General features: G+C 46.6%; 1 protein-coding gene across 13 annotated transcripts in view; it reads right to left on the bottom strand.

Moving 5' to 3' along the window:
- Window positions 1-15642, bottom strand: part of APBB2 (amyloid beta precursor protein binding family B member 2) — a 318990-nt gene that overhangs the window by 64773 nt on the left and 238575 nt on the right. For all 13 annotated transcript variants that reach the window (XM_034671908.1, XM_034671900.1, XM_034671907.1 and 10 more), the window contains one exon: window positions 13334-13461. In XM_034671908.1, the coding sequence (XP_034527799.1) occupies window positions 13334-13461 (128 nt within the window). The remainder of the gene's footprint in view (window positions 1-13333; window positions 13462-15642) is intronic.

The following is a 15642-nucleotide window of genomic DNA, read 5'->3' as shown; positions in this document are numbered from 1 at the left end:
GAGCCTGCTTCTTCCTCTCCCACTCCCCCTGCTTGTGTTCCCTCTCTCGCTGGCTGTCTCTATCTCTGTCGAATAAATAAATAAAATCTTTAAAAAAAAAAAAAAGAAATTCTACATTCTTTTTTGCAAAATCCTGGTGTGTATTTTATACTTCACAGCACATCTCAATTCAGATTGGCAGTATTTCAAGGGCTCAAGAGCCAACTGTGGTGCCCAGCTCCAGGGAAATGTTATCTTTGTCTTACTTTTTGCTAGTGACTAGGGCTCAGACTCTGGGAGGTTAGCTGTTAATTTATAGAAGATTAATCAGCTGCAATTAATTTCTGCAAATTTATGCCAAAAAAAAAATCCAGATGACCCCGATGGTACCAATTTTATTGCCAGTAGAACATTAATCCATTTGGTATCTAATCTGGCCATCTATTTTAACATTTTCTCTTCTCTGGCTGCTGTCAGGATTTTCTTGCGGGCTTTAGTTTCAGCCATTTGAGTAAGATGTGCCTGGGCAGAAAGGAGTGAGTGAGTGTGTGTATTTAATCCGTCCTGCTTGAGGTTCTTTGTGACTCTTAAAAGCACCTCTGCTTCCTGGTGGTTTAATTAGCAATTTTGAAGATTCTCAGCATTCCTTATATTCCTTTGAACTGGCTTTGGTGTCCTGCTGGTTCCCTCAATCCTGAGTTAAATAAATCTTTGACATGTTACTCACTGTATTTTTTAAAAATTATATTTAAGACAGCCTTGTTGAGGTATAACTGGCATACAATAAACTGCACATACTTAAAATACATCAATTTGATAAGTTTTGATATAGGTATACACTAGTGAAACATCACCATAATCAAGACAGTGAGTAGATCCGTAAGTCCTAAAGATTCCTCTTGCCCTTTATAATCCCTTGCCTTCTGCCCTCTCCAGGTAACTGCTGACCCGCTGTCTGTCACTACAAATAAGTTGACCTTGCATTTTTTAGAATTTTATATAAATGAAATCAGAGTATATATACTCTTCTTGGAGGGGGGAGAGGGTCTGGCTTCTTTCACTCAGCACAATTCTTTTGAGATTTAGCCATGTAGTTATACATATCAATAATTCCTTTTTTTTTTGGCTGCCAATGAAATTATTTACTGACCTAATGAGCCTACAGAAATAATCTCAAACAGCTGATACCTCATTGCAGTTTTGATTTGCATTTCCCTGATGCCTAGTGATGTTAAGCATTTTTTCACGTGTCTGTCGGCCATTTGGATGTCTTTGGAGAAATGTCTGTTCGTGTCTCCTGCCCATTTCTTAACAGGATTTTTTGTTTTTTTGGGTGTTGAGTTTGATAAGTTCTTTATAGATTTTGGATACTAGCCCTTTATCTGATAAGACATTTACAAATATCTTCTCCCATTCAGTCGGTTATCTTCGAGTTCAGTTGACTGTTTCCTTTGCTGTGCAAAAGCTTTCTATTTCGACTGAGAGGTCTCCATAGTTCACTTTTTTTCTTTTTTTTAAAGATTTTATTTATTTATTTAACAGACAGAGAGACAGTCAGCGAGAGAGGGAACACAAGCAGGAGGAGTGGGAGAGGAAGAAGCAGGCTCCCAGAGGAGGAGCCTGATGTGGGGCTCGATTCCAGAACTCTGGGATCACGCCCTGAGCGGAAGGCAGATGCTTAACAACTGAGCCACCCAGGCGCCCCTCCATAGTTCACTTTTGCTTCCCCTGCCTGTAGTTGATTCTTTTGTACTGCTGAGGGGATACTGGTTGTATGGCTATGCCATCATTTGTTTATCTATNGGAAGGCAGACGCTTAACAACTGAGCCACCCAGGCGCCCCTCCATAGTTCACTTTTGCTTCCCCGGCCTAGTTGATTCTTTTGTACTGCTGAGGGGATACTGGTTGTATGGCTATGCCATCATTTGTTTATCTATTCACCTGCTGCTGGATATTTGAATTGTCCCAGCGTCAGTTATTACTTACTGCACATACGAGAGCCTGTTTTTAACTTTCTGAAAATTATACTTGGATCTAAGCACTACGGAGACATAATCATTAGGGCTTGGCCACTCCCTGCAGGTGGGGAAGGGAAGAGGACCCCAAGTTGTTGACTCATGCAGCTGATGGCAGACCCTTAACCAGAGTAGACTCAGCAGGAGCGGAGTAAATCAATGCATGCGTACATACTCAAACAAGTGAATGAATGCGTGAACCTAGAAAACAGAGGAGCATGGATAACTTTGAACATGTGGCTAGGTGTGCGGATGACACTCTCAGTTCTGACCACATGGAGTTGAACGGATATGGTTTGGTATTCCAGCAGCAACTGTTATTAAACTAAGAGCAAGGGTGCCCTAGCCCTAGGTTAGCTAAGTAGGGCCCAAGCATACATAGCTTGTGGTATGTATCCAGTTAAGAGAGAAGCTTCTTTCGAAGGGACTTGAAATGGACAGCTGAATTTTTCGAATTCAGACAGCTGTTTATAGATTCAGGAGTGACTTGAGCCTTCCTATTCTTATCCTGATCCCCATTCCAGTTACATCCAAAGACAGGGTGGGAGGGCTGCTGAGGGGCCAGAGCCAGAGAGGAGGGGATACTTTCGATCTGAACTAAATATCTATCTCGGACATTTTGTAATCAAAGAGGGGTTAACTCTTTTTTAAAAATGATATCAATACCTCTGCTGTGGCACTCCAGGTAAAATTCCTACACAACTTCTCCCGCATGGTCATTGCCCGGTTAGTTCGCCTCCTGGGACAGGCCTGGTTTCAGTGCCCACAGAGAAACGTTTGGTTCTACGAGTTTAAGATGGAGACTTAGATTTTTCCGGCTTTATCTCCAACAAATCTGCACTTAGGAGTTCTCCCTCGGGGGGTGGCAAGAAAGGATTAAGGGATCAGGAGGCAGGAGCCATGAATGATTTTCCAGTAAACAAAGGGACATTCAACTGCATCGTGCCCTGTTCCCTCCTGGGCTGGGCAGCTCAGGGTGCTGAGCAAGGGCCCATGAACTCTGCCGAAGAACGATCTCCAGCAGGCCAGGGCGCTCTGTGCAGAAACAATGAGCCCCTGCATTGGCACACGGGGTGGTGACGGGGCCCAGAGAAGCAATCTCCTTCAGAGAGGGAGAGGCAGCCTGTGCCCAGCTGCTTGCTACTCATGGCTGCCTTCTCCCAGCCCTCAGCCAGTCTGTTCTCCATGTCGGCAAGCCCCCTGCTCCGCGCCCCCACAACCCCAATTTCCTTAGAGCCTCTAACTGTGCATCCCACCCCAACCTCCCCACCCCAGGACTTCCAAACATCTTCCCCTGTGACATGTTTCTGGTGTAAAATATCGGACTGAGTGACAACATTTTCTAGGTTTTATTTTTCCTAGCTCCTCTCCCTGCCGCCTGATTCCCCCGGATATGTGAGCGGTGCCACATCAGGTCTGTCACCCACGCTGTGTTCTCTTATTTATAGTCAAAATGATCGTTCGCATGTTTAGAGAGATTGAGCCTTTCTGTTCTGAACGAAGTATCTGGCTCATGTCTTTATATTTGGCCTAAAGTCTGATTTAGTATTTCCACTCTCTGGCCCCTGTGTCCATGCCAGCCGAGTCTGCTCCCGAGACATTTTACCCTCCGAGGCTGGGTCCTTGCTTGAGGGCCCTGAGTTTAATTCTTTTTTTTTTTTTTTTTTAAGATTTTATTTATTTATTTGACAGACAGCAGAAGAGAAAGCGAGGGAAAGCACAAGCAGGAGGAGCAGCAAAGGGAGAGGGAGCTGAGCAGGGAGCTTGATGTGGGGCTGGATCCCAGGACCTCGCCATCATGACCTAAGCTGAAGGCAGTCACTTAACCAACTGAGCCACCCAGGCGCCCCCTGAGTTTAATTCTTAATTCCTGTTTTTGATTCCCTGTCTCTTCTCTTTTCTAAAGAGCGGTTCCCCAGGGAGCTCTTTGGGAAACAGCTTAGAGGGTAGGAACTTCCAGTTGAAGTTATAATGAAACGTAGCACACAGTTGCCTGCGCCCACGGGCTGGGTGCTGTAAGAGGGAAAGCACGGAACATAACTTGACTGTCTTCTTGCCTAAAGACAGAGGAGCAGGAGGAGAGCAGGCACCTGTCCCAGTGGGAAGCTGGTGCAGCTCACGCTGACACGTGTATGACAGCAGCAGGAACTCTCTGAACCCATTACTAATTACAGGATAATTTCATCTATTCTCACTTTTCTCTGTTAAGAAATAACTCCACCAAACACAATTCATTCCCAGGATTTAATTCAAAGCTGTGATATTTAAATACCAAGGCTGGCTTAATAAGAGAGCTAGAAGACCAGAAAGCCATGGGTGGGGGTAGCGTCTAAACATTGATGTTAGCCTCTGAGGAGGCTTCAACTCATCCGTCAAGACTCCCAGGAAACCAATATGGGACAAACTCCTAAAACTCGTGTAATTTCCTGAATGATAGGAGCATCTTTTGTTATGATATCTGGCCTTAGTCCTTGGTTCCCGACACAAGAACTTTTAAAACCTTCCTAATCTCCAGAGGGTATGGCTTTGTACGTTAATGATATGGCTGCCTTCCCCCTCTCCCAAGGTAGCTTGGGGGGGCGGGGATGGTCACCAGAAAGACCAAGGTGTGAATAAAGGGCTGAACTTTCAGCCCCACTCCCAACCCCAGGGAGAAGCCAGGGCTGGAGACTGAGTTAATCACCAATGGTCAGTGATTAAATCTATCATACCTACATAATGGAACTCCCATAAAAAACCCTAAACAACACAGCTTAGACAGCTTCTGGGTTGTTAGATGCATCCAAGGTGACAAGAGGGTCACATGTCTCAAACTCTCCAGGGACAGAAGCTCAAAGTCCTGTGTTCACAGCGCTTCTGGACCTTACCCTATATGCCTCTTCATCCGGCTGCTCATGTATATCTTGCATAAGCAACTGGTAGTAGTAAGTAAAGTATTTCCCTGAGTTCTGTGAGCCAAACCTAAGAAGGGGCTGGGGGAACCTCTGAATTATAGCTGGTGGGTCAGGAGTATATGAATGCCCTCCAGTTGTGACTGGCATCTGAAGTCGGTGCAGTCTTGAGGGGCTCAGCCCTTAACCTGGGGGGAGTCTGTACTAACTCCAGGTAGTTACTGTCAGAGTTGAATTCAATTGTAGGACACCCAGAATTGGTATCTGCGGAGAGCTAGAGAATTGCTTGGTGTGAAAAACCCACACATTCGGCGTCAGAAGTGTTCTGTGAGTGGTAACAGATCACAGGTGCTACATTATGTTCTCAATTTATCATGAAGCCAAAAATCTTGGATGATTATATTTGAGTCAAAGGGTATAATGTGATGACTTGCATATGAAAAGCAGCGACTGCCCATTCATCTGCAGTAACAGTAGTCTTTTACAAATTTGTAACCACCTGATCACTTACGGAGCATATATAATAGGCTAGAGACGAAGCTAGGCTCTGGGTCATAATAGTTAGCAACTTCCTCTGCTCTATAAGACACTAATTCGTCTTTATGGGTTGTTAGGCTATTTCTCCACTAAAACTATTCTTCCTTCTGTTCTTGGAATGCTCCAAGTATTCCAAGAAGATGATGGTGCTTTGAGGACCGACACAGAGAATTAGTGAGGCCAGGCATGATTGATCACCCTCACACCACATCCAGAAAGGCCCATTCCTCATCTGGCCTGGGACTCAGGGAAAGCATGAGATGCAAGTTGTTCAGGTATCATCACCAGAATCTTCCATGCTCTCTTGACATGACAACCTCAAGCACCCATCTCACCGGCTGGTGTCGAAACATGCTTATGAGAAATGCTGGATGATGCACTGAACCAGTTGGCAAAATGGATGACGTGTTCCGGAGGAGAAACTCTTGTCTTCATACGGTCACCAACAGGGACAGTGCTGCCAGAAAGTTCTGCTCGAAAATGCCCTCACACATTCCTTGAGGGAATCTTTGGACAATCACTTACAATGTCTTTTCTTAAAGGTTATTCTAAGCTGAAAGTATTAGCAAGCATCCTAGCATGATTAATAGAAGGAAAGGAAGCCACTTCTAAAGAGATAAAATATAACTACAGTGTAAGTCAGCACAATGGTCAAGTAAATCCCGATGCCTCTGCTTATCATGGGGCTGTATTAAAAAGAAATTAACTCTAGAGGTCAAGATAATACTATGGCGTTGGGAGAGAATTATTGCTCTCCCTGAAGACTTTTCTCCCTGAGGCAAGACAGCACATACCCTAGATTAAAGTTCCATCAGTAGATCTTGGAAGTCTATCAATCTTTCATTACGGTCTGGCTCAGAGAACTAGATGTCATTGGGAAGCTCTCCATCCTCCCTACGGAGACCCTCCAATTACTCCCAAGGAAAGAAACAACGGCAAAGGGAAGAGAGACAGCTTTCAGATTAGCTCAAAAAACCAACAGGCCCACTCCTTCTAAATCCTTGCCACCAAGAACAGAAGGGCCTTTTATCACTGACAACTGCTACCAATTGAGGAAGGACGCCTCCTTGGCCCAAGTGCTGCTGTCGCCCACAGTGTGAGGGAGCTGACAGCACACTCACCCGCTTGCTCACAAAAGTGTGCTCTCTCTCTCTCACGCCCTCCCTGCGGCAGACATGTCTTCCGTGTGGAAGGGGCTGCCTCCTTTAGCCAGTGCTAATTCATGTTAAGGGTCAACGAGGGAGGGTGTAGGCTGGAGTCAGAAACCACCCCAGAGAGCTGGACAAAGAGAATGTCGTGTAAAGAATTGTCCGTAGGTAACTACGAAGGCAAAAAGGAAAGAAGGAAACAGGAAGAGGTGATTAATGAGGCAACACTGCACTGGGGGGCCAGGGACTGCGACCTGTAGGGCTGACGGAACGAAGCACTGACTTGGAACGTGGAGGGGCCCCACGGAGCAGAGTGTCTGGCCGGGGGAAGTGCGTTGCCGGGCTCTGCTGGCGGCTCCAGGCTGGAAGGAGGGGCCCCAGGGCCGGGCGCCCGGACCCTTAAAGAGGTGCTCCAGCCAGTTGTGCTGGTGGCTCTGCAGGTGCGATGAAGCTCGTTCTGCATGTCTGTGAATGTTGGAAAAACTGCCAAGCAGAGTCAGAACGGACGCAACAGCTTTTCTAGGGCAACGCTCACAGAAACGGGGCGTGAAGTAGGGAGCATGGCTCTTCTTCCTCCTCCAGCCCTGCAGTGTCCTCCTAGCCGGAGCTTAACAGGTGGCGAACTAGACAAGAACACAAACGTGTTCTGCAGGGGCCGGGCCTCAGAAAGCAGAGCCCCACACTGAGGGTGGCCTTGGAGCTGAGACAGCAGCGTTAACAGCTGGCTTGCGGGAGCAGCAGGCCGTGGGCTGGGAAGGCTGAGGTGACTCGTCTTCAGATCCCATCAGAATGCTGCTTGTGTCACCTCTTCTCTTTCAGGAGTAGTTGGTTTTCACTTGGCGATCGCCGGCCCAGCTCCATTTCTCAGAGTCCCTTGCAGCTGTGTGTGGTCAATGGGATACGAATGGAATGTGTGAACCTATGTGAGGTGTGCAAGTACCAGGTCATTTTTTAACTTAAAGACAAGTCCCCTGGCCTGGTCCAACGAGGACAGCACTGGAAGATGGCCCAGCAACGACCTAGAAAGAGCCTGAGCCTGCAAGGCACAGCACTGTGCCGGGGGGTGGTGTCGCTCGTTGTAGACTGCTACAGGAGTCCGTGTCTCTAGTGTTTCAGACAATGGACTTGAGAACACCTGGTGCAGCAGTCCAGCCATATCCTATCTGATACACAGAGGTTTAGCTCTAGGAACAGTATCAGGGCTGGGCAATGCTTACGAGTACCCCCGAGGAACGCTGGTGGAACTGGGGTCCAGGTAGGGAAGGAGAGACCGTCAAAAAGGACCTTGCCTTTCTCACAACGACCTCTTATGGCAGCCATGAAGATCCTGATTCTGCCCTGCATGTATTGCTTTTTCTCTAAAGGGGAAGAGAGCATCCTGGGTCCCTTATGCCTGGGTCTCTATTCTTTTTCTAAACAACCTGCTAAAGATATAAAACACATTCCTAGCTCAAAGCCATACAAAAAGAGGTCTCAGGGCCACAGTTTGCTTTCAATTCACAGCTGTGGTCTTATCTCTTCAATTAAGCCAGATCTCTAAGGACAGGGACCAGGCCATAGTGTTCAAGGGTCTCCCTGCTGACCCCCGTTTATTTTAGACCATCTGTCACCTCTTGTCAGGATTCACAGAGGAGTCTCCTATTTGGACAGATGAAAATCTCAGGAGTCTGGTCTTTGCCCTGTCAGAACCAGAAGGCTCATCTAAGGTAAGTTCCACCCTCTGTCCTTAGTTTCCTAATCTCTAAATAAAGAGGTTGGAAGACATTGGTATTAAACTGCTTTTTCTTTTCTTAAGATTTTGTTTATTTGCGAGAGGGAGTGAGAGAGAGAGCAAGACAGAGAGAAAGGAGAGCACACAAGTGGGAGGGAGGGACAGAGGGAGCAACCTCCATGCTGAGCAGGGAGCCCGACATGGGGCTCCATCCCAGGACTCCGGGGAACATGACCTGAGCTGAAGGCAGATGCTTAACAGACTGAGCCACCCAGGAGCCCCTAACCAGTGTGTTCAAAGGAAATCAAAAGACAACAATGGCAGGAAAACAAGAGCAAGAACTATGTGTAACAACAGTCTTCTAAAACAACTTAAACCAGGGTCTTGGTGGCCAAGACCAGGTGGGACTATCCTAAGAGATGAAAATGTTAAAAAAAAAAAAAATCAGTATACTTGAGACTCACTATATTCTTTACATAAAGGTTCCTCAAGATCTTGACCAGATAAAATAATTGTCAAAGATAAACTCATTTGGAATTTACGAATAACCTATGACACCGTTTTTATTAGACATTATTCATCAAAAACAGAAAAGAGATGTATAAAGTATTCTCTAGAAAGAGTGGTTTTGTGATAACTACAAGCACCAATAATATCACAGAATCAGCATTTAACCTGAGAAAGTACTTTTTAAAAAGCACTTATGCCCAACGGCTGTGGTAGCTGCTATTAATTATGAAGGGATTTTATCTTCGTTCTAGCAGGCCCCACAGGTCCCCATTTATTAATAGTTACTTATTAAAAGTAATTCCAATTTTTCTTAAAAACAAAGATAGCAATCTAGTGTGGCCACTGATTGAATGAACGCGTTTACTGACCAGAGCAGCAGTTTCCTAAGTGTGTTCCACGTGACTGCATTTCCAGGAAGAAAAGCGCTCCAGTGAACATCAGCACAGGAAAACCTCGAAGAGGGTCCAGAGTAAAGCAGCCTGTGGCACTTTGTTTCACCCAGTGTTCCAAATGACCCTAGAATCTTTTTTTTTTTTTTCTCAAGGAAAGCATATCAACGTCTTACTTCACTAGTGCCCCCTGGAACACCGCTACGGAAGTCACTCGGGAAAATGCCACTTATGGGGTCTGAAACCCTCTGACGATCCCACCCACCACTTCCCTTTCTCATGGGAAACAGATGGAATCAGCAGATACTACTGCATGTTGGCAACGTATACAGGGATCTGTGTGCCCAGATCCTTTCCAGAAGACTGGTCCATATCGGGCACAAGAGGGGGAGAGGCCCTGTTAAAGTTCCCTATGTTCAGAAATTATGTTTGCTTGCTTTGGATACCCTCTATTAAAAAACAGGGAGAAAGCTGTTTCCCCTGGTCTGAATGAGTTAGAAGAGAGCTGTGGCCAGCAGTCAGCATGGGCTTCCAAAACAGGCTTATGAAATCCTTCCTCCCATCCTTGGAATGGCAGCCTGGCAGGCTCACAGAGACAAGAGGGTGGCACTCCGGTTGTCTGTCCCAGTCACCGGGGGCAAAATGGCAGCTCTGAGTCCCGGCGCCATTTGTACCTGTGAGGATGCCCTCCTTTCCACAGTGGGAGGCAGCAGAGAAGGTCAATTTGGGTACTCCCCGGTGCTGCCTTAGATTGGGAGTACCAGGCCCATGAAACTCCTTTTACCGATCTCCATGTCTGGGAGCCTTGACATTTCTCCCACTGTGATGAAAAGGAGTCCGGGTACAGAACAGCCAAGAGAGAAAAGGCAGCTCTCTCTGCTGGGCAATAATGCCAATGTGCTCTAAAAAACACCACCATCGAGGCAGGCACAACCCTCAAGATCCAGGCAGAAACTTCAGCCCAGTCCAGCAACGCCCAACACCCCACGGAGAACCAACATCTGAAGTGATTGCAACCCTTTACGCCTCCATAAGAAGAGGCTTGTCTAAACCACCCTTGGGGATCAGTGTGGGGCATTACAGCCAGATCCCCTCCTCACCCAAAGTAAATCCTCCCCATAAGCAATCTCTTCAGAGCAAATAAAACCACTTGAACGCCTTCAGATAGTGCTAAACCCAAAATAACCATAAATTCTGAAATTACTTCAAGCCTCCAGTATACATACTTTCCTACTTCATGTGAACCACACCAAGAAATCCCCTAAGAACCCCGGCAAACTAATACACTGCCCTGGTTTGATTCTCGGCGTGCACCTGACACCACTAACTGACAAGCCGATCATTACCGGGTTAGAGGGGCGGAAGGAAAATGGAATCTCAGGAACACCTGCTTGCAAAGCACATAGCAGAGGGTCAGGTAATGTAAGGGATTGTTACTAGCATTACCGTGACAGTGGTTATTGTGATATTCACCAGAGGAGAACATACAGCCCAAGATCCAAGGGCTCCTTGCTAAAAATAAATCAACAAGTCTTTCCTGGGCACCTAGAGGGCTGGGCTGGGCTGGGCTGGTCATGTTAAGGGCTGCATTTGTCACAATGTCTTTTCCTCATGTTTCATTAAATATATCTTTTTAGAATTGAGAGAGAGAGAGAGAGAGAGAGAGGGAGGGAGGGAGGGGAAAAAAAGAAATCCCCTAAGAGATTCCATTTTCTCAGTAAGGAAAGTTACAAAGGAATGCAAAATGGGCTCATTTTCGCAAGCAAAATGAAACACTTTTATGTTTTATTCATGCAAAGTGAAAACCCCTTTCCTTTGCAGCATTACAAATTGAATTTGCTCTTGTAAATTGCTGTAAAAAAAAAAAGAATCAAAAGCAAAAGAAAGTTAAAAAAAAATAAAGCAGGAATACAAAGGCCCCTTCTTCTAGGGAAGGAAAACTCAGGGGACCAATGGGGAGAAATAGAACCTTTCACTAGCAAACATACTTTTTTTAATTTACTGCTTCCAAAAGCAATCCAACTCAAGGGCCCCCCCAACCCACTGCAGGAACTTGAGGTCCTGACAGCCAGTGTGCAACCCTGAGGGAATTTCTAAATTACACTTCTCTGTTAACACTGAGTAAGAATAAGAAGTGGTTTCAAAAACATGGTTAACCCAGCCCACATTTCAAAAACATAAGCAAGACAATGTAACTGAATTTACACTGCTACCCCTGGCAGGCAGGTGTGGGGGGCTCTTCTTGCCTTGTAGAATAACTGTATCAAATGATAAACTGTCCTCGAAACCTCCCCGAGGTCTGACCCCTCCCATATTCACCCTGTCTTTGAAAGGAAGCCGTGTAATTAGCAGTAACTGCTCGTGTACGTTCCCTTCGTGAATCAAGAGCTAACATTTGTTAGGCATTTGCCACGTCTCCACCCCTGTGCCAGTTACCATAGATACACAAGGGCGCATATATACACATGCTTTGTGGTCCCTCTTATGATCCCCATTTCACAGATGAGAGAAACTGAGGCTTAGAGCTTGAAGACTTTTGTCAGCTGGAGTTTGAATCTTTTCCTCTCTGAACTGGTGGCCCTTGGCCTCACTTGAAAAAACGGGGGAGGCTGAAAATGTCATCAGTGAAATGTGCTCACAGCCTAAACTTAAGAAAACACAACTCCATCTAGCTGTGCATGTAAATAATGATCTTCACTGAGGCTCCTGTGTTAAAAACAACCCTAGGAGACACAGACCAGGGAAGGATTGAGCATCTTACACCCTTCCATTAAGGCTAAACGCTTTTAATGATGAGCAAACATCATCATTGGGTATTTTTCTTGTAAAATTCATCAATTCATGTCAACTCGTCAACTGCAGTGCTATAGCTCTGCCAAGCAAGTGAATGACAGGTGTGTACGCATAAATTATCCACTCATTCCTGTCCCCCCCCACCCCTGTGCACCTGGCCCAGCTGTCACTGTTCATCACTCTGCGACAAAAGCTCAAAGACACAACTGTGCCACCAGGAAGGTTTATCCAATCAGCAGCCAGAAGACACTTCAGCCTTCTCTTTTGCAGACTGTTTCTTAAGTCTGGCTATAGCAAAAATGCTGGTTCTGAGATTGAGGAGTGCATAACCATTTTTCTTTCTGGCTTGGGACTTGGAACTGCATTAAAAGAGTGCCAAACCCACAAATGTCCAGCCTTGGTAGACAAAGGCTGGGTGGGATAAGCCAAGGCACAGCCCCCGAGAGAGGACCACATGACCCAATAAACCAGAATGCCCAGGAATGGAACCACAAGCCCAGCAGAGTCATCTTTCTGTCATCTGGGATTTTCACCTGCTTTTGTCCATTTTCAACAAAGCAGTAAGTAATTATCCTATACCTGATCCCTAAGTGCTAGGACAACCCCAGGTACTTTGAGAGTTGCCAAAAACGAACTGTAATTCAAGAACTAAATGCATTCAATGTAGCCCAATTATTTAACAGTGGTATCTAAGTAGGATCTCTGCAATAACCGCCATTTTATTATTTAGAATATATATGTTTTTGAACTTCCTTATCTCCAGACATCCTGGGGAACAGACAATTCACTACGCATGTAAGAAGTACTTGCTCTAAATAACACATTTTCAGTAGAATTTCAGAAAAACACACATTGAATGGAATTTTGACATGACTGGGCATTTCAAATGTTAACAAAGTTCGGCCAACCCCAAACGCTGGAAGTTCCTGCTCACCGTGGTTTAATGCCCTAAAGGTTGTGGCACAACCTCTCCCTTCGAGCAAGCCCTCTAAGAAGGAAGCACCACGAGGAGGGCTTCTGAAATGGCTAAGATGAACCCAGACTGCAGAGAAGAGGGGGGAAAGGTCAGGGGTCCAGAGAGCACGGGTGAGCTGGCAACTCAGATGAGAAGCATGAGCAGGAGGAGAAAAACGCAGAACTTGAAGACAGGATCCAGAGCTCACAACAGGTCTGAGGTTCAGAAACCAGGAAGGGAAGCATTTTGGAGGGATTAGGAGGCAAGGAGAGAGATGGGCTTTCATTCTCTACACTTCTAAGGACAGTCTATTGTCCCCTTTGACATCCCGTGACGGGCAACAGCAGCAAGACCACGCTTCGGTGCTGAGGCGACAGGAGGCGGTAGCACCCCCGGGTACTCACCGGCCGTTGTCGCGCCCCACGCCCCACACGCGGATGCTGGCGATGGGCTGAGAGTGGAGCACAGTGCGGTCCATGGGGTCCACCAGGCTGAGCGTGTCGTTCTCCAGGATCAGGTACATGTCTTTCCCCTGGGATTCAATGAGAAAACATGGTTTCTTCCTCAGGAAGCTACACTTGGTGACACGGTTTTCTAGGGACATCGTTGCAATGATCAAAAGAAGCCACCCTTCCAGTGTGTGATTTGTTTTCCTAAGAGAGCAACATCCTCTCCTGACAAAAATATGCATAAATCTTTCATATGCCTCGCACATACCCAGTTCCTCTCTCCCTCTCCACGTCCTCTGAAATGCATCCCTAGCCTGCCTTCCAGCTGGCTCTTGTTTTTAATTATTTACAATTCTGAATCTTGACTCTGAGAAAAAAGGCTAATGGGAGGTTCCTTGGAGAATCTGGTCCTTCGCTAACGCCAGGCCTGTCATTTTCATAACCCATGTCTCTGTCCCTTCCTCTCCAGTTAGACCCTGCCAGGCATGCCCCCGACGGCCTTCCCACAACAATGACCGTCCCACTCCTTCTCGGCATTTGCAGCACCTCGCTTCTATGTGATCTGGCTGACAAATTGCATTTGTGACTCACGTGGTATTACAGCAGTAATGTTTCTAGGACCTGATCACTTCTCAGATATTATGCCACGGGCTGGGGGCACACTGGTTCGTGATCTTTCCAACTTGTCCTAAGAGCTTGGTGTGTCATTATCTCTGATTAGCAGATAGGGAAACTGAGGCTTCAAGGTTAGGCAACTTGTGTCAGGTCTGACCCAGAGGCTGGGAGGCCTTTAGTGACATGGACCCTATTGTAATACCAGGGCAGTGGAGGCCACGGCTTCTCACCACTTGCATGGCTCTTGTCTCCCCACATAGGTTGGCTCTCTGGGGGCAAGAACGCTAGACTATTCAACTTTATTCTCCTTGTGATTCCTCAGACATAATTTGAGAAATGATTAAACATCTGCTATTCACTAAAGGACAGTGTCTCCTTTCTTCCGGCCTTAGCTGAGGCCAGCAGCTCAGTGGTCTTCGGGAGATGTAAGATCGTTGAGCCCCAGAGAGCTGGGAATAGGGGAGGGGGCAGGTCCCAGGTCCTGCCAGTGCCAAGCAGGTGATGCACTTTGGAATAACTGAGAGCTGTTTGGGTGAACTGATAGATGTCTGGTGCCTTTTCCCCTCTCTCTGCCCTTCCCCCAAGAATGAAGCATTGACCGCAGCCTAAGGGATCTTCCTCTAGACCCGCGAGTGAGTGGCCCCCAGGACAACTCCCATCTGGTCACCGCCACCCCATCTCCGTGCAGCTGCTCCACGACAAACACCTTGCAGATACTAACAGACTCCGAAAGCCCTTGTTTTAACGCTTTATGGGACGTCACCCATGGGGAGGCCTGGGCCCCGTCACTGAGTGGAGTGATGCACTTCCTTTGGGCTAACTCCGCTTAGAAACCCCCGCCGGTCCTCCCAAAGGTCACGGAGACTGTCTTTGTTGGTTAACTCTACTGACCCTCTCTGCATTGTTGGACAGAACCAAGGACAACTTCCAGCAGGTTGTCCAAAATGAGAATGGCTGGTTGAGTGTGGAGTGTCCCTGAATGAAAATATGGCGTGGCTTCCGCGGAGTCATTCAGCACACACACATGTCTTCCCAACACATCCTATTGCTTTTCTCGTCAACACACAGCAGCTCCTGGTTGACCATCGTAAAGTCTTGCTAATTGGTCTTTGTTACAAAAATAGCGATGCTTACGCAGCTGTCATCTACAGATGAGACACTCATCCGACAGTCATGACCTTATCTTCAGTCAGCCACTCAACAGATATTTAAGGAGTTGTGTTGTACGTGGTGGGCTTGGCAAAAAGGCAGAGCTCATCACCCTCAGTGTTGAGCTCTACTTTATACACTACGAGCTAGAAGCACTGCCTGAAGAATGGAGAATTCATTGTTCAGAAGGAAGAACTGAGAATAATAGGAATGGCTTAGAGGGGCTAACTAGGGGGGAAGACACAGAGGATTTTCAGGCATGGCTGTCCCTTTGCCCTATACTCCCATACGATGTTCTCTCTCCTGTAGGTATCCTGCCAATTGTAGATTCCTTTAGAGTCTTACTAAGCTCTTCCAAGTACCTGGTGGCAAGTCCTCGGTGGTATTCATCAGCCATTCACACATTAGTATGAATTATGCCAACCTTTCTTCTAAATCCTAGCTGAGATTTGTTCTTTTGGTGGAAGAGCATTTTGACTGAAGGAGAGAGAAGGCAGGTA

Source organism: Ailuropoda melanoleuca, chromosome 11, assembly GCF_002007445.2.
Source record: "Ailuropoda melanoleuca isolate Jingjing chromosome 11, ASM200744v2, whole genome shotgun sequence".
Taxonomy (NCBI): Eukaryota; Metazoa; Chordata; class Mammalia; order Carnivora; family Ursidae; genus Ailuropoda; species Ailuropoda melanoleuca.
The sequence above is the reverse complement of the archived record's forward strand: the minus strand, read 5'-3'. Positions and strand labels throughout refer to the sequence as shown.